The sequence below is a fragment of the Phaenicophaeus curvirostris genome, chromosome 7 (genome assembly GCF_032191515.1).
Source record: "Phaenicophaeus curvirostris isolate KB17595 chromosome 7, BPBGC_Pcur_1.0, whole genome shotgun sequence".
In the NCBI taxonomy this organism is placed as follows: Eukaryota; Metazoa; Chordata; class Aves; order Cuculiformes; family Cuculidae; genus Phaenicophaeus; species Phaenicophaeus curvirostris.
In genome coordinates, this window is record NC_091398.1 from 16,911,415 (window position 1) to 16,938,007 (window position 26,593).

Consider the following 26,593-nt stretch of genomic DNA (forward strand, 5'->3'; position numbering starts at 1 on the left):
ATGCTCTCGAAGTTCTTAGTCTGCCCTGTGCAGTGAAGGTATAAGATGGTATAAGAACCTCCTAGTGGGATTTTATAATGGAAATGTTAATGCAAGCTAGCAATGGAGTACCTAGTCTCTGTCTTTGCATGACTGCATATGACAAAATATAATTGCATGATCTTCCCTTTTGGCCACCTGCTAATAATTGGATAGTGAATCTTTGACTTGGAATTGCAAATACATGTAAAAGCCTAAAAGCACCTCATCTTTATTTTAAAATGAGGTTGTTTAATACATGTTATTGATTCAAGCAACTTCACTAGCATTACTAACAACTCTGTGTTAGAGCCCAGGCTACAGACAGATTCTGCACCACAGTGTTCAAGTACCTTAACCGTGACAGGATTTTTTTCTCTTGCAGTCTCCTGCTTTTCTTCCAACTCCTACAGCAAGTTAGGTAGCTTTTTGCAGGAGGTAGCTGTTCTTATGACTTAGGTTGATTTGTCTTGATTCATCTCTATTCTGTGAGGGGAGAAGAAACATGATATTTTAAAGATTTTTTTTTTTTTTAAGCAAGCTATACAATCTGTAAATTCTGTCCTAAGAAACCATGGTAAATCTTGAATTGTTCATCAGTGCATTTCAAATGTTTAGATCTAGAGTGTGGCTTCTGGAGCTTTTGGAATGATTGTGGAAATGAGGAAATTTACTTTGTACCACTGTGTGGAGCAGCTTTAGAGGATTAATGTGCTTTGTCTGAGTTTCACTGGTATTTGCTCAGATAATGTCAGATCTCAGTTTGGAGAACTTCAGCACGTTCTTTTACTTGGGTGACATTGGAACCTTCATGCCAACAGTTTTGGGCATCCAAAATGGGGTTATGACACTCCTAGTCCCATAGGTTATATGAAGAATCCGAAGTACTCTAACATATGGATAGGAATATTTGGTGCTATTGTTGTATTCTAGATATACTAATTTTCAGCATTTTAATACTATGTTGTCTGCAAATGTATGAGATACGAAGATGGAAATCACTCTTCTCTTAGAAGTATCTGAGACTGCCATAGCTTTACTGATCTAGATTTGAATACAACTGAATCCACTGTATTTGGGACCCCTTCTCTACTGCAGGCAGTTGACAGATGCTCTGGAACAGGAGATATTTCTGAAAGGGTAGATGAGCTGCCTACACCGGCATTTTCTTTCTCTTTGAAACAGGTTTGAGAAAACATTTCAAGTCAAATTCCTCTGTCTTTCCTCTACGTGTGGGTTAATCTTACTAACAGAAGACTGCTACAAAAATAGCTCAAGAAACCAGACAAAAGAGCTTTACAAACTTCAGGAATCAGAGAAGGTGTCACTGATGATCAGTAATAACAAATGTTGACAGAACTAATGTCAAAACATGATTATATTGTCAACTTCATAAATTGGTTATGTTGTCAACTATGTTGCAATGCCATATGTTAACTCTGTAAATTTGATGAGTCTCAATTGTCCTCTTCATAATAACGATTTATGACATAACTCAACTAGGATGGGGAGGAGAAAGCAAGAGGCAGACAAAACAGGAATGCTGTAATGCTTATTTTTAATTCTTTCAGTGAATTTGCATTACCCAATATTTCTGCATAAACTTGGTGGCAGTTTGTTGCTGCAATTTAAAAGAATTGGAAAAATCTCTGCCCTTGAAGGAACCTCATAGATCTCTCAAATGTGTTATTTGCAGCATTCAGAATTTTTTCATCTTGCTTCTGTAACTGTAAATAAGAATATTGATCAAGTTTCCTGTATAGCAGTTTTGTAAGAAAGGATTTGAACTTTCTTCTCCATCATTTTTAGTGGACATCTAGATCTTCAGCAAGGATAGGAAAACTTCCTTCTTGTTCAGAGGGGAAGATTTATACTCATCTGATTTGGCAAATGTAGTTGGGGATTTTTTGGTTTTGTTGTTTTGGTTTTTTTTTTTTTAAAAAAAAAGCGTGTGCTGGTGTTAAACCCCAGATGACATGACTCGGAATGGCAGCAAGGAGTGTGCAGCCGACAGGAGTGTGTGGGGTTTGTAATCTGTCTCTGCAGCACCACAGCTGCTTCCTGCCTCATTTGCTGTATGCAATTGTGTGGTTGTGATAACTATGGGAGCAGTCGTGGGGAGTTAGGAATCAACAGTATATTTCATGCTGAGCTGGAGGGTTCTTGGCAGTATTGCTTTTGTACACTACTACTGTGTAAATACGCTTGTAATAATAACATAATGTTTTATATAGAGTGGCTTTTGTTTTTACAGAGCTGGAGATCACATTTTGTGTGACACTGCATCAAAGTTTTGAATGCTTCCAATTATGTATTTTTGGCTATATAAATTTTTTGAATCTGTTCCTGTCGTTTATTGTTATGTTGCTACTGTTGTGCTGTTTCTTCGATCTTATGAGATCACTCAAATGCATTTTATGTCAATGATTTTTTGCAAAATGCAGACGTATTTTAAAATTACTTATAAGACTGAAGTAACTGACATTAGCCCACAGAAGTATTTTATTTCGTTTAAAAGGATCATTTCAGCTTGCATTTCTGAATGGGCTAGTTTTCAAAAACGGGCATTAGTGATTTTTGGTTTTAAGCATTTTTGGAATCTCTCTAGAATGCTGGTTCCTAGGATTTGTATTTTATGTTTTTCCAAAAAGCCATGGGCAGAACTCAATTCGCTTAGCAGAGCACTGCCAAATGCTTCTTAGAGTTAGTAGGATAGTGTGAAGATTAAAAACTTCCTTGAGATTGCTTGGGATACTTCAGGTTTGAAGGTTATGGGAGAGCAAGCTGTGGCTTTGTGAGCTGACTGCAGGCAGTCCTGTCGGGCTCCTGCTACTTGTCTCTCATGGTCTTCCTCCACACCTGCCTCTTCTTTGTCCTCAGGTAGCTTAATGCCCTATTCTTTGGCCTTTCATTCAGTAACTGTATTTTCTTCGCTGTTTCCAATACCTTGACTCCTGCATTGTCTTGGTGAGCTTAGTGTTTGGCCTAGTTGTGTGTCTGATCTGTGTCCACCTTCCTAACTGCAGCCAAGCTCTACAGATTGCAAGAGTTAGAGGATCAGCCTCATGTTGTATTTTTATATGACCTTGGTATATTGGGTTTCTTATCCACTAATGGGTGCTCTAGGTGCTACAGTAATCCCTCTTGGATTGTGATATTTCAGTTAATATGTTAGATTTATTTCTAACCCTTCAATGATCTTTTAGTAAGCAATCGCAATTTCTGAGAAATCTGGTGTTGGGGAAATAGATTGTTTTTACTCAAGTGAGCCGTACCTCATAGGCACAAGGATCCTGTAAATCACCTGAAGTGCTCACACTTAGGTTTAACTGCTAGATTTAGGTGCATTTGATTAATACTTTACCTTAGTGCATGTAGAGATTTCTTGGGTTGTGATTTTTTGTCTTCAGAGGTGTAGGAACTTGCTCTAACTAGAAAAAAAACTAAGTTCAAAGACTATATACAAGACTGCACTGCAACACCTGTGGGCAAGGCAGTGTTAAATCTATTATTTAAAAAAAAAAAAAAAGAAGAAAAAAAAGGCTGACTAAGAGTTTCACAGGGCTTCCATGCTAGGAAATTGAGGTGCTAAGGGGCATGGTTTAGTGTTTGATAGGAACGGTTGGACTCGATGATCCGGTGGGTCTCTTCCAACCTGGTTATTCTATGATTCTATGAAATTAAATATTGATGTGTTTCAGATAGCGATGCCCGCCTCCTAGAAGAAAATACTGATCTACTTGAAATGTCTTTTAATATTTTACCGTATTTTATACAAAATTTTAGAGCTCTGATATGCAACAATGCAAAATTATATGTTTAGCTGACCCTTTAATTAGCTCTCATTCTGTCACACATGATTTATAGCTCCATGTCTTCTATGTAAAAATGATATATGACTTAACAAAGTGGAATGCTAGAATGGGTTCACACCTCTAGTTGTTTAATGGGTTCTCCTAGCAAGGTGACTGGTGTGCTGGAGGAGAGGAATGCAGCCATAAGCATCATCTCATTTATTATGGCAAGGATTTAAAGTCCTTGTTGCTGTGACTTATGGTTGTTTGCTTCCTTGGCACATATAGAATTCATTGGAGTGAGGGGGGAATGTAAGTCTTCCATAAAGCACAAAAAAATGGTAGTAAAGAAATGCAGAGGTAGTCTTTTGTGCTTAAACTTAGTTTAATGTAGCTGTTCCACGTATTTTGAATCTAGGTCTAACTTTTTCTTGATACCGGAGAGATAGTATTCCAGTGTGATTTAATTCCAATAACTGAGTGGAAAACCTGTAGCAGGCCAACTGTTTCTATTAGCTAGGGGGGTTGGGGATGGTTTTTTCACATGGTTACTTTGACTACTAAGTAACTTTTCTTGAAGAAAGAGGTAATTGTTTGCTGTGTTTCTCTTGCACTTCAAGTTTCTCTAGTTACGTTTCTGTTAGTTTCCAAATATCTGGCTTTATAACATCTTTGATATGGTACTTCTGATTCTTAACTACAACACTAAAAACTCTAATTAGTTAATTCTGAATTCTTAGTAGTTTAAGTGGTCTAAGTCTGTATTCTGGAGTGGAGAGGATATTCCGGAGTGGGGATAAGACAGAAGTGAAGCTGCCTTCAGCCTTGTTTTGATCTCCAAAAATAATTTGGTTTCATTTTGGCACAGCTGCTTTTAGTAATCGCTGGGAGGAGCCGTCTGAAGAACGGGAGTGGAATGAGAGGTCCTTTTTATTTTGCTTTGCAGCTACATAGTTTAAGAATTATTACCTTCTACAAAGAGTGTAATAACATTGCAGTTATATCTGTTTCTAGCATCTGTGTGGGTTGCAAACACACATATTTAATTCTACATCTGATGTGATCTATAGACATTTCCTCCCTATTCCAGTAAGAGTGCATTCCTTATTTAGTGTGTTCCTATCTCTATGAAGCCACACAGGCTAGAGCCTTTGCTGGCCACATCTGATAGCTGTGGTCTGTCCTGAGAGATCTGTAGGTCCACCCTTTCCTCCACTGTCCTGGGAAGTTTGGACTTAACTGCTATTAAAGAACCGTGTGATACCTTTGCAGTTTATGTGATACTGTATACATGAACTACTGAGTTACTAAGTGAAGACTGTTACCTGCTCCTATGGTGGGAGATACAGTTTCTGACACATATTTTTGAGTTCACAGAGGTTGTTTTGCTGTTGCTAGGTGTTTATTCATTAATTGCAGAATCACCAACTTCTTCCTTCAAATTTCTGATCACTTTCTCATCTTCATAAATATTTGTTTGGTGTTTGTGGCCTTTACAATCTCTTTTGGAACCATCAGTCTTTGGCACAGCTAGTCCAGGAGGTTTTAGGTACCTGGGGAAAAAAATAACAGTCTTGCATGTCCTAGTGTCCTCCAAGCAGTGGCAATGGGTCTAATTGTTAAAGTGGGCTATGTGATCATGGGTAAACTTAGGCTTCTGGGCATTAGATTCTACTCATACTCTTAAGCATCAGTAGAAAAGAAACTGTGACTTGCCATTTTACAATTGCAATTTATGCTTATTTCATCATAAGTTAAGATAGCAGAGATACAGTATTCAAGGAACTATGCAACCTTCTGATGTTGTGGCAGAGCTTGAGAAATTGGTGAAAAGTAAAGATTACTGCTCTTGGAAAGGCAGATCAACCCTCTTAAACTCTATATTTGGTGATGTGTTAGCTTGTAATTCCAGAATTGAATTACAGAAGATTTCCCAGCACTTCTGAATTTGCTGCAATTTCTGGGAAATCTCAATCAAGCTATAATTTCTACTAGAACTTTCAAGGAGGCTGTTTTGTAATGTGTAATAGTGATCTTGCATAAAGTACAAAGAACATCTAAAGAGTCATTTCCAGAGTACTGTAAGGAGTATATGTACCATTCGCTGAGAAATCCTGTAAGTACTTGCTGCCAGCATGGCAAATTTCAGAGTGCAGTCCCCCTTGTGCTCTGTGTGCTGCTGTATAAGATTATCTGCCTCAGACCTCTCAAATGTGGATGGAGGCTTCTTAAACGTTTATGCGTCAGGCTTGTGTCTCAGTTATAAAACAGAATTTTGGCAATGGTGGTGGGCCCTGATTCTCTGCCTGTTTTTTACCTTGCTCATCACTATGAGGTAAACTGAGGTCATGTGCTGAGAGCTCCTCTGCATGCGAATGTGGATACAATAAGAAAATGGACTTTGTCTTTCTAGTTTAGGAAAAATAGGAGAGAGTTTTAATTAATGTGAAATATAAATCCCTCTGCTGAGGTAATGTAACTACACATTTGGATTTGCATAAGGTCATAGCTACAAGTACTACTAAGATCATTCAGCATCTTAATGTTTCTTTGGGAATGTTTTAGCCTATTCTGAGTAGGCTCATCCTGACTTAACTTGGGATATCATAGAATCATAGAATAACCAGGTTGGAAGAGACCCACCGGATCATCGAGTCCAGCCATTCCTATCTAACACTGAACAATGCCCCCTAGCAACTTTCCCACCTGTGCCTTAAACACCTCCAGGGAAGGTGACTCAACCACCTTCCTGGGCGGTCCGTTTCGGTGATATGTCTTATAGGGAGTTCAAATTTTAGTAGCACATTTTTGTAGGTAAGAAATTTATATGTTGTAAATAAGTGAATATAATAGGGTAACACTGATAATATCTTTATGTACAAAGGTGTTTGCATACTTGCTGTCACAATGAGGTTATTACTGAACTATTCAATTATTCATGCTCTGGACTCCAGCATTTTTTTGAGGTTCAGATACATTGATGTCCCTGGCTCCAGTCATGCAAATATATTTGCATCTGTGGGTCCTTCCTTTTCTAGAGAGATCATTACATGCTCACTGATCCACCTGTGCAGAAGCATTTGTGAGATCAGAGCCTAAGCGTATTACTGCTAAATGTAATTAGATGTTAGACTTGCACTGTAGTGCAATTTCTTCCAAGTGTCACCCAAGATTAACTGAAGAACAGGAATGACTGAGGACACTAACTGCTGAATCCTTAGAAGACCATTATGGAGATGGAGGTTTTTTTAAAATTGAGAGCTAGGGACTGTGGGCCATTACCATGCATAACTCCTTACTGAACAAATAGTTTTAAAGTGCTCCTCCTTGCTTAGTCTACTATTAAAGAATAAGTATTGTTTCCTGTGAAATAATTTGATGAAAAAGTAGTATCTAATTATTAGTATATTGATTATGTGCTGCTGATTTCATATATCTGAGTGATGGTGCTTGCGGATAAATCTTTGCCTATATAAGAAATTTGGAATGAGTATCCAAAATGCAGGGTTAGTACGATAAAATTAAGTTTTTCCCAACTTGAATAAAATATTCTATTAAAACGACAAATGTTGGATGCCATACTGGCACTGTTTAGGCCTGCTGTGTTTTAGGAACCTTGGGATTAGTGTTTATCTGTCCCATAAAGGACATGAATCATTTAGATTAGAAGTAATCTGATTGTATTGAAGTACAAATTATAGCACAAAGGCCATTCAAGTGGGTTAAGTGACCAGGGTTGGTAAACACCATATGACTGCTGATTGGTCGATGAAAGAGTATTAACTGAAAGATAATGATGGATTTTAATCCAGATCTCTAAAGCACAACAGCTGTAGTTCCCAAATGAGTTCACTCTCTGACAGAGTTTTAGGACACTGATTTATTTGCTCCCAACTATTTCTTTAGCACAAGAATTAATTTGAAATACAAGTAATTATTCCTGTATAGAATATAGCTATTCCATACAGCTTTCTTTAATTACATTTCTGTTCTATGTTCAGTAAATGAGTTCATTATGATTCTTATGCATATTGGAGAAATTGCAGTGTTTTTATTTTGGTATGCTGCACTAGGGTATGTTAGGATAAAGTGCTATTATCCTATGCAGTATGCTAGGGTAAATCGCTAGTGTGATTTGGTTTAGGAAAATTAACTGATGTTCTTCCTCATTCATGTTTTTTATTAACAGAGTACAACTGAATAACTGATATTCCATATGAATTTGTTTCCAGTGTGCTTACGGATGTTTATGCTTAAGCATTACTGATAATACATTATGTGAATTTGTGCAGTGTGCTTTATTTCGAGTTTCTATACGGATTTTACAAATGGGAATTACACCACATAACAATGAATTTATTGTATCCTGAGAGTGAGAAGTGGTAGCTGTTTAGAAGTACAATGTAACAGTGTTTAGGATGTGAAATGAAAAATTTAGGCAGTCTGTATTTATTAGTGAGCTCAATGTTGGGGCTATACTACTTTTTTTTTTCTTTTGGTTGTTGCAATAAGAAATTGCAAAGTTGTAGATTTTCTTAAATTTTCCCAAAAAGATTTATGCTTATACTGAAATATGCATGCTCATTAAAGGAACTGGCTGAATGACTGCAAAGGGAAAGTAAAGGGGGAGGTCAACAAGAGAACTGATGAAATGGTTCTAAGTTATTGTCAGACACAGGAAAAAGACTTAAAGTCCTTTAAAATGAAACTGGTTTATCTTATTGTCTTTGTATCTAGAAAACGTGTATGATTAATCTATTTCTTTATTGTGATTCAGGATTTATTCAGATAATGCTTTGCCTTAATGTGACCTACCTCTACTTATTTTGGAGCCTGTGAAGTCTCTTATTTTAGTTTGTTTTCTTATAAATATAATAGATACTGCTTAGTTATTGAAATGCAAGAACTTTCTCAGCGAAAAGCTGGATGAAGCAGACTTCCTATTAATGGTAACTATATTGCAGGTGCTATGTTGAGAGTTAGTAATAGTGGAGTATTGGCTTGTGCATTTGGGTAACAGGATGCCTGTTGTACTACTACTTCACGGAAAGGGTAAATCAAGAAAGTCTGACAAGGCACCCATTTGTTTCACAGGTGTGTGTCTGTGTGTGTATAGGCTTGGCCCAGTAGCAGCAATGGAGTATAAGTGTCACGCGTCATGCTTGCTCAAGGAGTTGTGCAAGATAGGACAAAGTAACCTGTTAAATTTTGTTTCTTGTGCTGACAGACTATAAATGTGTCCTACACCTTTTGACATTTTTGAATGTGGTCTGTCTATAGAGGATTAGCTGTGTGAATTTTTCAGTCATTAGAGTTTATGAAGCCAGGAAAACCCAAAGGTGGACGTGAGATTTCTCCCCTTCTTTGCATGCTCTGGTTACCTTTGAGAATTGCAGTGTGAGGAATGCAAGGCTGGGCCACAAGTATGCAATGAGAAATCCAATAAAATGAAAATGGTGACTGTCCCATGAATTTCTCCTGAGGATTTCTCATGACCCAATGACCTTGAATATCTTTAGATATCAAGAGTTTCAGACTAATCAATACCAGGATATTGTAGTGTGGCTGAAGCATCTGCTATAGCATCTGTAGTTGCATTGAGTTATAGACTTAGCCCTTAAGATGCTTCTTTCTACTATTGTCTTTTTATGTTTTGGGGTTTTGGTTTATATTTTAGAAGAGATTTTTTCATATATCAAAGAGGGAGAGTGGGGATTAGGATACTAACATTAGGATACAGCTACAGCTGCCACCTGAGCCATGGCCCGGATCAAAACATGAGGAGCCTTTTGCAGTATCAGACTAGCTCGTGAAGGGTCTCTGAGTTACAGACATTGGTGGTTAAAAGTGTTTGGAAACCAAAGCTGCTACTTGCCTTAACTTCTCAGTATCAGTTGTGATTCCTGCTCAAAACTTGGGGCAAAGTCTTTAAATAGTGAGCATAAACAAAAAAATCCTTTGGAAGTTGTTTCTGTAAAATTTAGATTTCTTCCATTTTCAGTATTGTTTTCTATTTGCAACTCTTCTTTGACAGGGCTGAAACAGGTACCCATGCTATTTAATGAGTACGCAATTTCTGAAAATTATGTTTTGACTGAATAGATTATTTTCTAGAGAAAACTTTGGCTAAAACACACAGCATTTTCCAAAGGGAAGTAAAAAATGTAATTTGAAAATTTGCAGCTGTATGTATTTGTAAATTTATTCTGGAAACTAAGTCCTTAATATCCATTTCTTTGCAGGGATATCTTGTGGGATATCTGAATTCTAGATGCTTCCATATATGGTTTCCTGTGGCAGATGACAGTCTATTTCTGATGACAGCTGAACTGGGCCTTCATTGTTCATGGCTTAGTTTAGGATTAATAAATTTTTATAAACAATAAAGTGGCATTTCATTTACAGATTGGGTTACTGATTGTATTGACCATTTAGCTTAAACTGAATGAATTGAAGTAGCTGAGAACTCTCACTGATACTTGCCAATTATTTAATCGCTATACCTAATGAAACATGATTAAACAAATTAAAAAAACCGATTTGTATATTGTTTAGGAATATTTTGTTAAATGAACTAGCGATGCCTCTGAGAACCTCATAAGGTTCAGTAAGGCCAAGTGCAAGGTCCTATACCTGGGTCAGGGCAATCCCTGATTTCAGTACACAATGGGGGATAACGTGGTTGAGAGCTGCCCTGCAGAGAAGGACTTGGGGGTGCTGGTTGATGAGAAGCTTGACATGAGCTAGCAATGTGCGCTCACAGCCTAGAAGGCAAGCAATTTCCTGGACTGCATCAAAAGAAGTGTAGCCAGCCGGTCGAGGGAAGTGATTCTGTCCATCCATTCCTCTCTTGTGAGACCTCATCTTGAGTGCTGTCTCCAGTTCTGGAATCCTTAACATAAGAAGGGTATGAAGCTCTGAGGGGGCCTACAGGAAACCTGGAGAGGGACTATTCATAAAGGCTTGTGATGATAGGATGAGGGGGAATGAGTATAAACTGGAGAGGGGCAGATTTAGGCTCAATATAAGGAAGAATTTCTTTGCCATGAGAGTGGTGAGACACTGTCCCAGGTTGCTCATGGAAGCTGTGGCTGCCCCATCCCTGGAGGTGTTCGAGGCCAGGTTGGATGGACCTTTGGGCAGCCTGGTATAGTGGGATGTCCCTGCCCATGGTAGAGGGATTGGAACTAGATGATCTTTAAGGTCCCTTCCAACCCCAACTATTCTATGATTCTATGCCATCCTGCTTTTTGGAGAGAAGGAAGCATTGACATTGCAATTACAAAACTGATGAGTCCCCATCTGGAGTTCAGGGAAATGGTTTGATTACTGCTTGTGATGAGTTCAGACTGAGATGGTTGCAGAGAAGTGTTTTGATTAGGGAAACAGAGATCCTGGTTGTCCTTTTAAGGGGAGACTTCCTTAGCCTTGGAAAATAAAGGCTAGGGGAAAGGGTAGGTTGTGGGAATATGGGGGAAGAGGAAACACCTGCCTTCTGATGCATTTATGGTCTGCACACACCAGGGAAAGAGAAACTTTAAAAGAACAGACAGCATTGGCCCAAAATAAGTGGCTGGTCATCACCTTGGAAAAACTTGTGTGGCCAAATATAGGACTGATTGCTGGAGCTTTGCCCTGGCTGAAGTACACAAGGACTGAATTTTTTAAGTCTTGTGTTTCATGCAGTGATAAAGCATAGCAGCAGTATTGGACTTGATCAAGCGCATGGCTGAGAGAACATCAAGCCTCCTGCCTAGCTGCCAGAAATACCATCAGCTCTGAACATTAAAAAAGCTTGTCAGGTCCTAGAAGGAAATTGAAATTGGTTTCTGTTTAATTCTCTTCTAGTTTTTGAGCCTTTAAGGTTCATATTTTCAGTCGTCTCTGCAAGGATTAGAGGGTTATTTAAAAAGCTACAGTTCCTAGGGATTTTTATGACTGCATGAGCCAGGCTTAAGAAAAATGCCTAATACTGCAAGATACAAGTCTGTGAGCTAGCAGCACTGAACTGATGAGTGGAATGTCATAAGAGAGAGACACATAAGACTGATAGATCAGTTTTTCTTAAATGAACCTTTCCAGATGTTTGATGTTTCAAAATGTTGTGTTTGTGATGTCAGCACAGGAGACCACTGATCTTTTAAGATCCACTGGATCTTTTAAGACAGTGTGTTTGAACTTTCTTTTATCAGAAATTGTGTTAAGTTATAAGCTATTTGGGAAAGTATAATGTAATTTGAGCACAGGTCAACTAGGCAGGCTAGTGTGAGACTGCACGGTCTTCATTTATCAAGGGATCTGTTAGAGGAAGTTCTTATGGCAAGGATGTTTTTCATTATGAAGTCCACTGGGACACTGCAAAGAAGTATTTTTTTTTTATTCCTTAGTTCATAAAATGTTTAGGAAGTTGAAAAACCACCAAATGTCTCCAAGGAATGTGACAGCTCAGACAAGAGAGAGAGATAGCTACTGAAATAAGGTATAAAAGTCAGTTTTACTGCCATCTTAAAGTTGCAAAAGGCTTTGAAAATGAATGACCAGAGAGAAAAATGTCTCATGAGAGTAAAATGGGCTTCTGATGGATAACTTCAGCTATAAATGCTAAAGTAAAAGCTTCTTAGTGTGCATCTCAGCATTTTCAAGTGCAAAAATGTATATATTCTGCTCACACTTCCGTCTTTCTAGGGGTTATATTTATTCAGAAGAGATTAACAGCCAATTTCAGTGTGACTGCTTTCATCAGAAGTTTATCCCTTTGCAAAATGACGTTTTTACTTTTTACGAGCCCAGTATGCATGAATGTCTGTGAAAACTTCAGATTGATGGTTGTAAAATGAAAGGTGGAAAAACGTTTATATCCCTAAGGAGATGCCAGTATTGTATTCTGAGCAGGATGACAGTATAAGACTAACTGTGAATTGTGTAATTTTGTCATATCTTTATGTTAAATGACTTTATTGTAGTATTAAGTTTTAATTACATTTATGATTACATGGACGTTTAATAAAGGCATGTGTTCTGCATATAGCTGCAGTAGGATGCATAGATCGGTATTTGCGGTTTCTGCAGTAGAGGAAGCAGTCTGGGATGATTTTAACAACTGGTGGTTGTGCTAACAGTTATGTAAAGGAGAGTTAGGAAATGTTTTGTTAAGGAGCATGGAGAAGCTCTACCCTGTGCCCCTCATTGCCTCTGGTTGCCTGTGTCGGGGGAGAGGAATGACAAACGCTTCTCTTTGCATGTACTTTTCCAGATTTTCCTCATTTAGATGGCCTCTGCTTTTTCTTAAGAGCTAAGCTGTCATTTGGAGTTGACTAGTGTATTCCGTTCTTCCGCCCTGCCTCTGCCCCACATGGTATAAATGCTGGAGGAGGTGAGACACTTGTGCTGGCTGGAGATGTCTTCCTTCAGCATCCGCTGCCAGGCTTCCAGGACAGTCTCTAGTGACGCAGCCGTGTTGTCGTGGGCTGTAGCACCAGAGGCTCTTTCAGTACTGGTCCCTGCAGAGACCTTTGCAACTCTTACCTCTCACTACTGTGCAGTACTGACCTTCATGATCTCTCTCCTTTGTGTCCCGTTTTTCTGATGTTAATGATTTCAAGGCAATTTGGCCATGTTTTGAAATTCTACTTCCTAAGGGGTGAGCTTAAGTAATACTTTTATTTTTCATCTGTGCAGACAGACACGTAACCTTTACACTTCTGCAAGGGTTAATTCCCTGCCTCGGTGAAAAGTTTTCAAGTACCTGGTGGTTTAGAAATATTTGGAAAAATACACAAGTGGATGAGGTTTGTGGGGTTTTTTATTATTTTTCTGTGCTTGCTTTAGATCTTTATCAATGTACAAAAAGAGATTTAATTAGAAGATTTAAGAAAAATGTGTAGAATTATTTTATGTAGTTTCAGTGCCTAATGGCCCCAAACTGGGGAATTTTCTGCATTCACTGTTAAACATCTATAAATGGTTATGACAGATGAAGCAAGTTTACATGATTTGTGAGGCAGGAGATGTCGTCACAGTGGTTCTGCTTTTTATTTGACTTTTCTTTCCTCTATATGTATATACTATGACAGCACATGAGCAGGAGGATGAGAAGGATCTACAGAGATACGGGGGCAGGAAAAGAGCTGGGGCTGGGCAAGAAATCGCAAAATGGAGAAAAGCTGTCAAAGTGATCACAGTAGAGAGATGCAAGGAAAGGAGGCAGAAAAAATATCCTGTCAGCAAGAAAGAAAATTTTTAAAATTTCTTCTGGCCAAGGAAATCTAAGTTTTGCAGAATTTCATCTTGCTTCTTAATCTTAGGTTCCCTGTGGTTCCCTCTGAGCTTATGGGCCTTTTGCCACTGATCATAGTGAGAATACTTTGCTGCTTTGTTGAAGGTGGGCCCAGCAGCACATTTTGCAACACATTCTTGATTTATTGCATACGTGTTACAGTGCAACTTAACCCTTCTTTTATCGAGCATTTAGAGATCTGTAGCCTCCTGACCTGTCTGATCTAAAATAAATTTAAACTAACTTAGTAGGTCTCAAAAAAGTCTTATAAACTTGACAGCAGATGGCACATGGTTTTTGTTTAGCCCTGCATATACTGTCTTGGTGGGTGGTAACTGCCTTAGGACAAAATCAGCATCCCACCAGTCACCATCTGGAATGGCAGATGATATGTGGGACTGTCATGAATAAGCATTCTTATGTTTGTATATGTCCAAAGGAAGATGCTGCTTGTTAGTGTGGCAGTTGGTATGCAGTCAACACTGTGAGAAGCTCACTTCATGCAGTAATCAGCAAAAGCTAAATTGTATGCCTTGGGCCCATCTCTGTTATATGGGTGGGTATAAGGTGACTCTTCCGTATTTTGTCCGTTTTGATGGTGAACTAGAATGGCCTTTATTTTGTCAGGCTTTAATCGTTGTTGGTGCTTTTGTGGTAAAGATAATTTTTAATAATGCTTCCTAGGAGCTGTGTCAGAGGTGATGTTTAGATCTCTCATATCAGATCTGATGCTGATAATGAGCACAATTACGTGCTATGAAATATGCCTGTCCTTTGACAGCATAGTCTGAGTTGATGGGTGAAGGGAGAGGATGAAGTGGACATAAAGGTGCAACATGACTTGTAAAAGGACACACCACAGTTTTGTTGCAGATGGAGGATTAAGAATGCACATCTCCTGGCCCTTGTCCACTCCCATTTTACTCCCAGGTGGGGGATGGACGAACAGAAGTGTGAACTATTGGGGTGCCAACAGGCCACATCCCTCATCCTCTCTGTCTCTGTCTGTATGTACTAAGCCTCTCTTCTGCACATACATGCTTTGAGAAATAGTATTTAGATTAGTTTTGCTTTGAATTGAAGGGTCAATTGTCATTCATGTGACAGGTTCTTTACTTAGGGTATTTTAGATAGTAAAGGTGGTCCTGTAGGAAGCTCTGGGTTAAATCAAACATAAACATCTCTAAAAGGAAAAAAAAATCTGTGCATCTATCATGCAATTCAATTTATACTGCATTTAAGGCATACATTTTGGTTTGTGTTAAAGCATGTTTTGGTCACACTGAGCTATGTATCTGCTAAAATGGGTACGAAGTAACAGTTTCATGAAATGACATCAGCTTTAGTAGTTCAAATAGCTGACTTTACTGTTCTTTTTGTCTGTACCTTCAGGATACTTGGTGCAGAATGATTATAAGAGTGTGGGGCTTAAAATATTTATGTAGTTTAGTGCTCTTGGAATTACTACTGGTTCTTTGGAGTAGGGGGTATATACTATCTGAGTCTCTTCAAGTGTTTTTGCTTCTTAAGTATGATATGCAATAGTATACTGATTTTGTACAAATAAGTAATAAGAGGGAAGAAAACCAAATAACAACCCAAGTAAATTGAAGGATTGCATTTCAGTTTAAAATTAAAATGTAAAGGTTAGAGGTATGTCCAAAAGTTTATCAAACTCAGATTAATAGAATATATGATTGCACTGGCTGGAATGCAAAGAAACGAGGAGGGTTTGTCTGTCAAAATTGTATGACCAAACGCACTCACTCTAACAGACTCTTCGTTGAGGTGAGAGCAGGTTGGATTGCCTGCACATGAAAACACACACGTGCTATTTCTGGATCAGGGTGTGAACTGTTAGCAAAAACAGTGAGAGGCTGCTTCATTCTTTCTGAATGGAAGTGTGCATTTTAATGTGGAAGAAGGTAGGTATTCAGAATGGATTTTGCAGGCAGCAATCGCTTAAAGCCTGAGGTGACTGGTTGCTCAAGTGTAGCAGAGGCTTGTGCGAGTCTATGGGAAAGAGGAATTGGGGAGTGACCATATTTTTGCCTCCGCTAGAGGCCTCTCCGAGTTCAGTAGTGGCACAAAATATGCTTAGCCATGGTTCCTTTAAACAAGGAAAAAGGGAAGTGAAGGGTTACATACAAGACAATGCCAGTTTTGACCTGATCCATTTTACAGATGACTTCAAACTAGGTAATCCACTTGCCTGTTCTCCTAGTCTGTCACTACTAGTTGAATAATTCCCTTATAATTTAATCATAAATCTTAAGTAGTTAAAAAGCTAAAATGAGTTATGTCCCTTTATCTTTGTACTAGAAGGGAATATTGCTTTCAATATTTTTTCTGTTCCAAAAGAGTTTGCATGGACATTGACGGTTTCTTATGTCCATCTGGACCATCTTAGTCTGGGTCCATCTTTTTAGGAACATATTAGGATTGATGTTCACAGTCACTGATCATGCTTGCAGTTTTGAGCAAGGTTTCCTCTTAGAATTGTTAATGCTGTCAAGCAAGCTGATGTGTCTCAATCTCATGCTATTTCTGAATGTAGCTTGCTCTTTGTTCATCCACAGATATTCTTTTCACACAGTCTTCAAAGTTCTCACTCTTGTGTTCAAGAGCTCTTTTGCAGCATTACAAGGCTTTATCCTGAATTAATGATTTCCAGTACAACTTATATTCAGCTCCTAGCATTGTCAGACTTAAGCTAAATGAACAAGAAGGCTGTACTCTGTCTGTCTTTCTATTGTGGCTTCCTTTTATGCTCGGGCGATTTCTCAGTATTTTCAAGAAAGGTAGGAAATTATTTTTGCTTCCCAAGACCAAAGCTGTATATACTCCTCAAATGTGATTATGCTCAAGCAAGATAAAGCAACTATCCCATAAAAATACCCTGCTCCCATTAAGTCAGTGGGTTGTGATATTTATTCATACAAGTTCATGCCTAAAACTTTGTCTTATAATTATAATAGATGCTTCACTAGAAGTACCTTACATCTTGTACCAGTTTTCCAGTTAGTTCAAAGCCATTTGCTTTACAGTGGTTATTAAGTTATCTTATGATCATAGAAAGTAAAATGTTTTGGGTTGGAAGGGACCTTTACAGGTCATCTAGTTCAATGCCCCCCTGGAGGAGCAGGGACATCTTTAACCAGGTCAGGTTGCTCAGAGCTCCATCCAACCTGACCCTGAATGTCTCCATGAATGGGTCCTCCACTACCTCCCTGGGCAACCTCTTCCAGTGTTTCATCACTCTAATTGTAAAAAAATTTCTTCCTCATATCCAGTCTAAATCTACCCTCTTTGAGTTTGAAAACATTACTGCTTGTCCTGTCACAACAGGCCTTCATAAAAGGTCTGTCCCCGTCTTTCCTACAGGCCCCCTTTAAATACTGACAGGCTGCTATAAGGTCTCCCTGCAGCCTTCTCTTCTCCAGGCTGAATAACCCCAACTCTCTCAGCCTGTCCTTACAGCAGAGGTGCTGCAGCCCTCTGATCATTTTTATGACCGTCCTCTGGACCTGCTCCAATAGGTCTATGACCTCCCTGTGCTGAAGACTCCAGAGCTGGACACAGTACTCCAAGTGAGGTCTCACCAGAGCCAAGTCGTGGCAGAATCATCTGCTTTGACATGCTAGTCACACTTCTTTTGATGCAGCCTAGGATATGGTTGGCTTTTTGGACTGCAAGCACCCATTGTTGGCTCATGTCCAGCTTTTCATCCATCAGTACCCAGAATTCCTTCTCTGCAGGTCTGCTCTCGATCACATCATCCCCCACACCATGTTTTAAGACATGATTCTAAAATGTATAGAAATAATTTGTTCCTAAAAATCCCCCCTTTTTTTTTGCTGTCCTTTTATTGTTGAAGGCAGGTTCAAACCATATACTTTCCATAATTTTACTTTTATAAAGTTAGTTTCAGCTCTTCCGAGTTGTAAAATCTGACGGAGATGCATCTAGTTAGATTTTTGTTATTCATTGTAGATTTTTTTTAAAATGGAGGGATACAAGAGGAATTCTTTTATTCAAAAGAATACTTGGATACAATACTTTGAAAGATGCAAGTAAAAACCCCAATCTAGCAACTTTGTAGAAGTCTAGAGATGTAGAAAATAGTCTTAGAAAGTTATCTGAGAGACAATATAATTAAACTGATGTTATTAAATTGGTAATTGATAAAACAATTCCCTAGTCTCACGGAGGCAGATTCTGAAAATGGACAAAATTGGGAATGCACTTAAATAAACTCATTTTGTTCATTTGTTCTTGAAAAAAAATTCAGCTTTTTAAAATTTTATTCTACTTTTTGAGGTACTGCTATTAAAATGGCTTGTACTTTTCTCATGTTTAAACTTTTAAAAGCATCCTGCTTATTTTTTTAATTATTATTGTATCTTACTGGCTGTTTGGCATTTTAGCATGTGAAATGGTTGAATCCTGGCTTTGTTAAACAAAGAACTCATTTAAGTCTGTCTATATTTTTTGGGTTTTTTTTCTCCTTCCTGGATGTAGCTTTAGCATTCCAGAATATTTGGGGTTTAGCTCTTCGATAGAAAACTACAGTTCTGGATGAAATAAGATGGAAATATGACCTGATACTGACCATTGGTGATGTTTGGTATGTTGTGGACTCCTTTTTGTTTATGGGGACACAAAACCACAAAGGCTGGACTGTGTGGTACCCAGCTGAATGTGCTGCAGATAACATAATAGGGGTGGCAGTGGGGTGATTAGGAATTTTGTATGAATTTATGCAACAGATGTGTTGATGGAGAAAGCTAAGGGAGTTGAGTAACTATTTTCCAAGCAAGTCTATTCTGTCTTAGACTTGTGTATGTGGAAGGGGAGGACAGGAGTTTAAGATGACATACACAGCGATGCATAGGGCACTTTGGGCATCTAGATGTTTTTCTATTAAACAATTACATAAGAGTACTTAAAGTAGAGTGCAAGTTAACTGAAGGCAAGTAATGGCTTAATGATAGATTCCCCAGCTGCAGGCACCAACTTGTCAAAAGGTTAATTAAGCAAAAGCATGTTACAATAATGCTGGAAAACTGTTTCTTTTAAAGCATAATCTAAGATAGCTGGACTCCAGACTTGATTAAGTTTCTTGGCAGCAGTCAGTTATATTATGTCAGGTAAGGGTATAGCTCTTTAGCAAATAATTCAATGTGTAAATCCATTCTTGTTAATGTTAAGCATGCCAGAAATCTGTAAGTACAAGGGCTGAAGAGGAAAGGATGAACCCTGTAATTAGACACGGGCGCATGCAATCGCAGTCTGTGATAATCTAAGTCAAGGGTGATTTTAGTTAAGCTTACAGTCTAGTACAGTAGATCTGATTTTAGGTTTCCATAACATGGACAATTTCAAGCCTTGTAGAGCAAAGCAAAATACTGGCTACTTGAATGTTTTCAGTTTTATGAATTACCTTGTACTGAACAGCTAATGTTTGTGTTTTGCCACAACCATCTGTTTTTGTATTTTCAAGAGAGTCTCGTTCAAATGTTAAATATTCTAAAAATGTGTTAGTGAAGAGGCTGTCAGCCATTTGTCATACCACACCATTGAAAACTTTTCATGCACAGGAATAGCAAGCTGACTTCCTATTACTCTTCGCATTGATAAGCTAGTGTCAAAATACAGGCTAAAAAACTGCATAGCCTGGTTTGATCATTGTGCCATGATTAACTGATTCTTTATCTGTCACAAGGAATAAAAATGTATTTACTTTTCTGCACCATACGGTTTTTACTGTGACTTTAAATTGAAACACTCTGTGTGCTTCACCCGCAGGGAAGGAAGAAATGAGGAAGAATTGGTCAATATGTATATGGATGGATAATAAATAGTTTGAAGGGTGGAAATGTTGAGGAATATGATGCCTCCTTGAGGAATTTCAGAACAAGGCAAAAAAACCCATGGCAGTTCACTGTTTTGATTTGTAGTGAAAGTAAAGGGAACACATCTTCTGATAGGAGATTGGTCCCTTAAACATATGGGGAATTTTTCAAGGTTGGCTTCAAAATAGTCTCTAGTGCTTTTTTAACACTGTAGGATACTGTGCACCAGGCACTACACATATGCTGTTCACCACAGTATCCCAATAGAACTTGTTGCCCAGATGGTGCAAACCATATGCCTCTCAATAGTTTATCTATGTTTGAGAAATACTGTCTAAAAATATAAGAAAGGTCATAAGACTCTGCAAAAGCAGCTCTAGTGAGTTTCTTTTAAATAATGATCTGGAGCATTACTTAAAAGCTTCCCCCCCCCCCCCCCCCCCCCCCGCCCTCCCCCAGCACTTTTTTTTTTTTTTTATTATTTTCCTTTTTTTGTGTGTGTGTTGTGGCAGAGATGAGGAATTACAGAATCATACTTGCTCCACTGCAAGACCACAGCTCTTAAGGCATGCATGCAGACTTCAGTGGTTCATCTGCATGGTTTTTCCCCATAGGGGAGGTGCTTCAGAAACGTACAATGCAAGACTCAGGCTTCGGTCTCTCTTTTTCTATTTTTTTCCTCTCACTTGTCTGAATGAACCTTTTTGGAAATGTTACAGTATAGAAAGCCAGTTAATTTTGTATTTGTTCCTGTGTCTTCAGCAATTCATTTGACTGTTTCCAAAGGCTAAGGGAGAAAATTCTTTTTGCCCATATTTAAGTTGTTAAAACACTCTTTCTGTTTTGCTTACCTGGTGGAGATCCACAGAGGGATGCCAGTGTAATTACGTTTCCAGCATAAAAGTTCTTTGAAGCATTGAGTAATTAGGAGTGGGCATTGCAAAACTTTAGACTGGCACTCATGAAAAGAGCACTTCATGTAACCATCACTAATTCATTAGGATAACCAAAACTTATTTCCTCTGAGTACAGATTTGCACATTCTCACCTACAGCACTGTACTCCATATAATACTTCTTCCTAGCTCCTCTGAAAGTACAAGTCTGTATAAAGTAAATTAGCTAAATTGAAAGTCTAATTGCCTCAAGCTTCAAGTACAAAGGATGTCCATGCTTAGATTTCTTCGCCAGCTGCAAGAGGCTGAGAAGATGTGGTTTCAGAAATCCTAACAGGGTATCTCATGACACCTACGAATTTTAATGTGGTGTCATAAATCACTAATTTATTCTTGCTCCAGTATTGCTTGCAGAATCTGTTTGGATAGATCACAGTTCTGTATACTGGGAGGAAACATGACAGAAGGACAACTTGTTTAGTCTGTTAACAGTTATATCAAATACCTAAAAAGCTCTTATGCTTGCATTCCTTCCTCTTATGATTTTGATCAGAGTAAAAATGAGTATATCTGGTTTGAAGCAGAACTTTCTTTTTCAAGAGAGAGAAGCAGACATTCAACTACCCATGAAAGATGTATAAGTCATGCAGTCCCTTTATGACTTAGATATTTCCATATCATTTAATCTGAGTGTTGCCTAACATACTTGAACTTGCTGGGGTTTTCCTGCTTTTTTTTTTTTTCTTGTTTTTACATTCTCACCTTTCAGATTTTAACTGGGTCTCATCCTCTTAAGTCATTGAGTAAATACAACTACAGTGATACAGCACTACCTTTGCAATGTGTGTGTCACGCCAGTGTGATTCACAGAATCATGTCCTTTTTGTATGAGATGTTTTAATTTGTGGATATTGTTATGTCTCAGCCATGGCTGAGACTTGGCTCATATAGTGCTGTGTCCAAGTTGTACAAAAAAGGGAGTTCACAGGATTAATCTATTGTATTTCCCTCATCTGATAATTTCTATCCTTTCTCTGTTTTAATGAGCTCATACTTTTGTTTTTAATCTTAAACATGAGTACTTCACAATCTTATCTATAACACTTACTCTTCACAATCCCATCTATAATACTTACTTTATATGATTTGTTTGATATTGCAGAATATAATGATGGTGTAACTTCTCTTTATTCTCAGTTCACTTGACTGTAGTCTCAAGTAGCTGCTTCTGTTATATGATAATGTGATTGAGCCATGTGTAAGCCTGAGGAACAAAATGGCCCCATTTCATAACAGGCTCCTGGTGAGTGAGAATAAGTACCATCCAGAACTCTTTAAAAATCTGTCTACAGTGAAAAGCTCTTTTTGAAGGAAAATGGCTTTTGCAGGTGGTCACTTACATAAATTTGAGTGACTAGGAAATGTAGAGAATAGGAAGAATGCTCACATTTTTTTGTTCGTGGGGGTTTTTAAATTTCAATTTAATGTGTGTATAAGTTTCTTCTGTGAGTGTAAAGCATTCAGATAGCCTTCTAAAGAAGGCTCTTAGAAAATACATCTACATTCGTATTGATATTCTTACACTGACTCAATACAGAATTGTACTTGTTCTGAATATTCTACGGCCAGGACATTTAAGAAGATATTTTGAAAGATGAGTTTTTCCAACTCAGACTTTAAAGGAGAAAAAAAGGAGACAGACTTTTAAAGACAAATAGGACCTTTCATGTAATAACCTTTCTATTTTTTTGAACAAACGCATCACAAAAAATGATCATTTATGGAAAAAGTTGTATTACGTGTGTGAAAGAGGTACACACTGTAAAATCATGGTGGATGTTTGCCATCAATATTTTCGTCCTAAATACTTAAGAAGGAATTAGACAAGGTTTTTCAAATACAGATGATTAGCCACATCAAATGTTCAGGTCTCTGAAATCCCAGGAAAATGAGGGCTGTAACTTATGCATGGGAGCAGACAAACTTTTGAGGGCTAGTGTGGTTTGGTTTCAAAGTGAAAGTACAGGTCCTCTCTAGGGTCAAGCCAGTCAGAGTGTGCTGTGGTCTGCCCTCCTAAAGCTAAGGTTTAAGATGGTCAGTGTCGGTATGTTTTTCATAAGTGCCTTGCATCTGCTGCCTCCAGCAGTTGTTGGGAGGTCAGTGCTGCTTAGAATCAGGTCACCTTTTAATTTAGATGCAGAGCTTTAGGCAATCAGGGTTATTTTAAAATTTCAGCTTGTGGTTTTTAATTCTTAAATTAGTAGCAAGAGATTGCTTTAAGGATTCATTTGCTCTGTATTAATGCAATTAAGACTGTACTTAGTAGTAAAACAAAGTAGAAGTTATGTTTGTTAAAACAAAAGTGAAATTTGAACAGTGGTTTATTTTTGTTTGTCTGAAGGTTAATTTCTTTCTAGGCTGGTAGCTGGGATGCTGCCTTTGGGTGTAGGTGCAGTGTTTGATTCCTTGCTATGCTCAGTTGTTTTTTCTGCTGTGCCCACATTAAAAACATCTTTGGTCACCTCAAGACTACACTTTTGAGGCAAGCATTCTGATTTTCCCCATCAACCTTACTTTGGTTTTTATTTCAGCAGTCTAAGACTTCATCAACAGAAAAGTTTTGTTCCTTTGAATGCAAGTAAACCAAATGTGCAGTCCAGGAGCATATGTATCTCATGCTGCAGTGCGAATGGAATAAAGCAGTACCAGGCTGATGCTTTCCAAAATGAGCCCCCTTTGAAATCTTCTGTTGCTGCTGCAGGTTACTCAGCAGCAGCTGTCTGCTCAATCAGTCTGCCCTCTGGACAAGGCAGCTTCCTAGTACAGATGTTTGCCTCTGCTGTTTTTAATGTATCCAAACCACTGGCGTTTTATTAAGATCTTATAGATTATTGAAATAACTACTGATTTATATTTTAAAGTTTTGCTTTCTGTAAATCAAACTTATTAGATTCCTGGCAAGCCAGGATTTTAAAATAATTATGGTTTTATGTTTATAGCACCTAAAGCCAATGTATAATATAAAAATCGTTTTGTTTAAAGACCTTTACTTTGGAGAACACAAGCTACAACACAACAGTGGAAACAAAAATATGCACAAAATAAAGGGAGTAGAGGAAGTTATATATAGTTTAAAGAATACATTGAAAAGTAACAAATACCAAAGCTCTAAGCAGATTAAATTTTCAGATGAAAATGTCATCTAAGCTAGCTGAGTTGAGGATCTTGGTTGCTTGCCTTGAAATATGATACTTACACTTAAATGATTTAGTGTGACAGTGTCTAGCCTATGTTTTCAGGATCACTGCTATTTTGGTTTTAAAAGCAGTTAGGTACTTGACCCTACAATTATTTCTAATAATTATTTTTATGTTTAATATTTGATGTGATGTTTATCTTGGTCTATTTGTTTGAATTCTTTGTGTATTTGATGAAAGAACTGTCAGTTATATGAAACAAATATAAGACTATGCCTATGGACTCTATTTAGAATATTTGATCAGGGAATCATGCTTGAGGAAGAATTTGTACAAATACTAAAATTTTAAACACGAGCTAGAGTTTAGGAATGTGGTGAAATACTCCATCCCACCACGTGAATGACACTCTAATCTGTTTCTGAAATTGTTTCCATTTATGTACCTATGCCAAAGAACCAAACAGTCCTGGCACTATACACGTATACTTGTGTGGATAACAAAAGCATTATTCTAGTATTATTACTATTTTGTATGTGTGGATTTGTGGTCTTTCTAGTTCTTCCTGTCTAGTAGAGTAGTAGGAGTGCACAAGGATCTGTGTTGCTCTGGTTCCCAGGGTGAAAAAAGGGACCTTGCATTTGAAGTGTCATTGCTTCTGAGAGCTGAATACAGGTGGACACTTGTCAGGAAAGAGCAGTTCTGCACAGCTCCCTTAGCCAGGTTTTAGCTGATTCAGAATATTTGGGTGGTGGTGGTAAAGAATAAACAGCAAGTTACTTAACCAAGAAAACAGAAATATTTCTTTTTGAGTTAACCTAGACACTTCTTCCTCTTATAAAGAGCCCTCCCACTGTCTTCTCTACTGATTTAACAGCATATCTTAAATAAAACTTTCAGCTACACATCTCTCCCCCAGATATGTAAAACTGTTTTTCTGCAATTTGGTTAATTTATCATAAGGTTTTTATTCTCTAGGGACAAGGCTCTTGGATTGTTGTCCAGGGACTGTAATTTACCATCTATTTGTGTAGCTCCCACAAGACTAACCTCTAGCTGGTATTTCTCTGTGTAATAGTTTTAATTGTGAAGGTCCTAACAGGCTACTATACATAACTTTTTAATACTTGTTTGAAGGCTGAAAATTTGGGTGTAAATAAAAGTGTAAAGTGGTCTTCATTAGTCTCACTTGAACAGTCTACTATCTTCCAGTGTTTCAGTAACATCTCTTGTTGGTGTCCTTTTTGTTGAATAATTGTATCTGGGGCAGTGGATATGGCAATGGGTATTGAAAAGTGAAAAGATCTGGAACCAGTGTGAGGTGAAGGAAATGTATCTGAAAATAATCTTAACCTCTGCTAGAGATGCAATAATAAACTTGCTTTAAAACAGAGAGCTTGCAGAACAAAATAATTAGTTGTAGTGAGTTATTGTTGTGTGCAGACTGTGATATATGGGCAACATATTATTTCTTAGCTCTGTGGTGTCACATATGCATGCATTTCTCTATTAACCAACACCTCTGCAATGTGGAACCTTATTTGTTGGAACTGCGCTTTAGCTCAGTTGTATTACATTTTAAAAAAGAAAATGCTGATTTGGTAGTAAACATTATTAGTTGGCTTCTAGTAACAATTTTGTCTGTTTACTTTGTAGCTATGAAGCATCCATTAAGTCCTGACCACGTCTTTGAAGATGGGATTATGAATCAACCAGCTGTTCTACGGTGCTTTGAAGACAAAGGACTGAGGAACGACAGACAGGACTACCAATTAAGCAAAGAAAAAAAGAAGATACTGTTTTCTTTCTGTGAAGTCTGCAATATACAGTTGAACTCTGCAGCACAAGCTCAAGTTCATTACAATGGGAAGTCTCACCTGAAAAGAGTGAAGCAGCTAAATAACGGAAAACTCCCTACAAGTACAGCTCCTGGCACTTTGTTTGCAAGTACAAGCTCAGGTAGATGATTTGTATTAGATGGTTGAGAGATGTGAAGAAGCTTTTAAGCTCTATCTTCCCCATCCAATATAACCGTTAAACTTTGTACAGATTAATACTAGAGGTTAATATTTTGTCATGTTCTGAATTAATGGTGCATTTGTTTTCCTGTGAAGTCAACTTTTATTAAGGCAGTATTGCATTAATGCGTGATTAATGGCTGTGTTGGGCCTTATGTAGTTGAGGTATGGTCTATTTAAAAGTAGGTGTTGAGAGTTTAAATAGTCATATATGTTGTGATCTGCTTTTGTTTCCAGAACAAAGTTCTGGAAGGATGCTACAGGTACAGGAGTAACATTTAAAAGAAATGAAGTTGTGTGGGAAGAGGACACTGACAGCTAGAATTTACAGGCCTGGCCCTTTCATTGTTTCTACTTTCAATGGTCTAGATTTTGCTGTCATTCAAGTGAGAAGTGATTTGAAATAATACTTTTTAGTTACTGGGCAAAGCAAAGGTCCCAAAAGCTTGGGCAAAATGCATTTAACATGCGTAGTGTAAAGGTGCAAAGCACATAATGTGCTTTTTGCTTGAGGGTTTTTTTTTATTTCAGTATTAGACT

General features: G+C 37.9%; 1 protein-coding gene across 2 annotated transcripts in view; it reads left to right on the forward strand.

Annotated features, from left to right (window-relative positions):
- Positions 1 to 9,201: 9,201 nt before the first annotated feature.
- ZNF385B (zinc finger protein 385B) overlaps positions 9,202 to 26,593 on the forward strand; it is a 151,101-nt gene continuing 133,709 nt past the window's right edge. The window contains exons 1-2 of one of the 2 annotated variants that reach the window (XM_069861051.1): positions 9,202 to 9,235; positions 25,692 to 25,994. In XM_069861051.1, coding sequence (XP_069717152.1) covers positions 9,217 to 9,235; positions 25,692 to 25,994 — 322 coding nt within the window. In that variant the 5' untranslated portion in view covers positions 9,202 to 9,216. Of the gene's footprint in view, positions 9,236 to 25,691; positions 25,995 to 26,593 lie in introns of those variants that run through there. The other variant, XM_069861056.1, reaches the window with a different exon arrangement.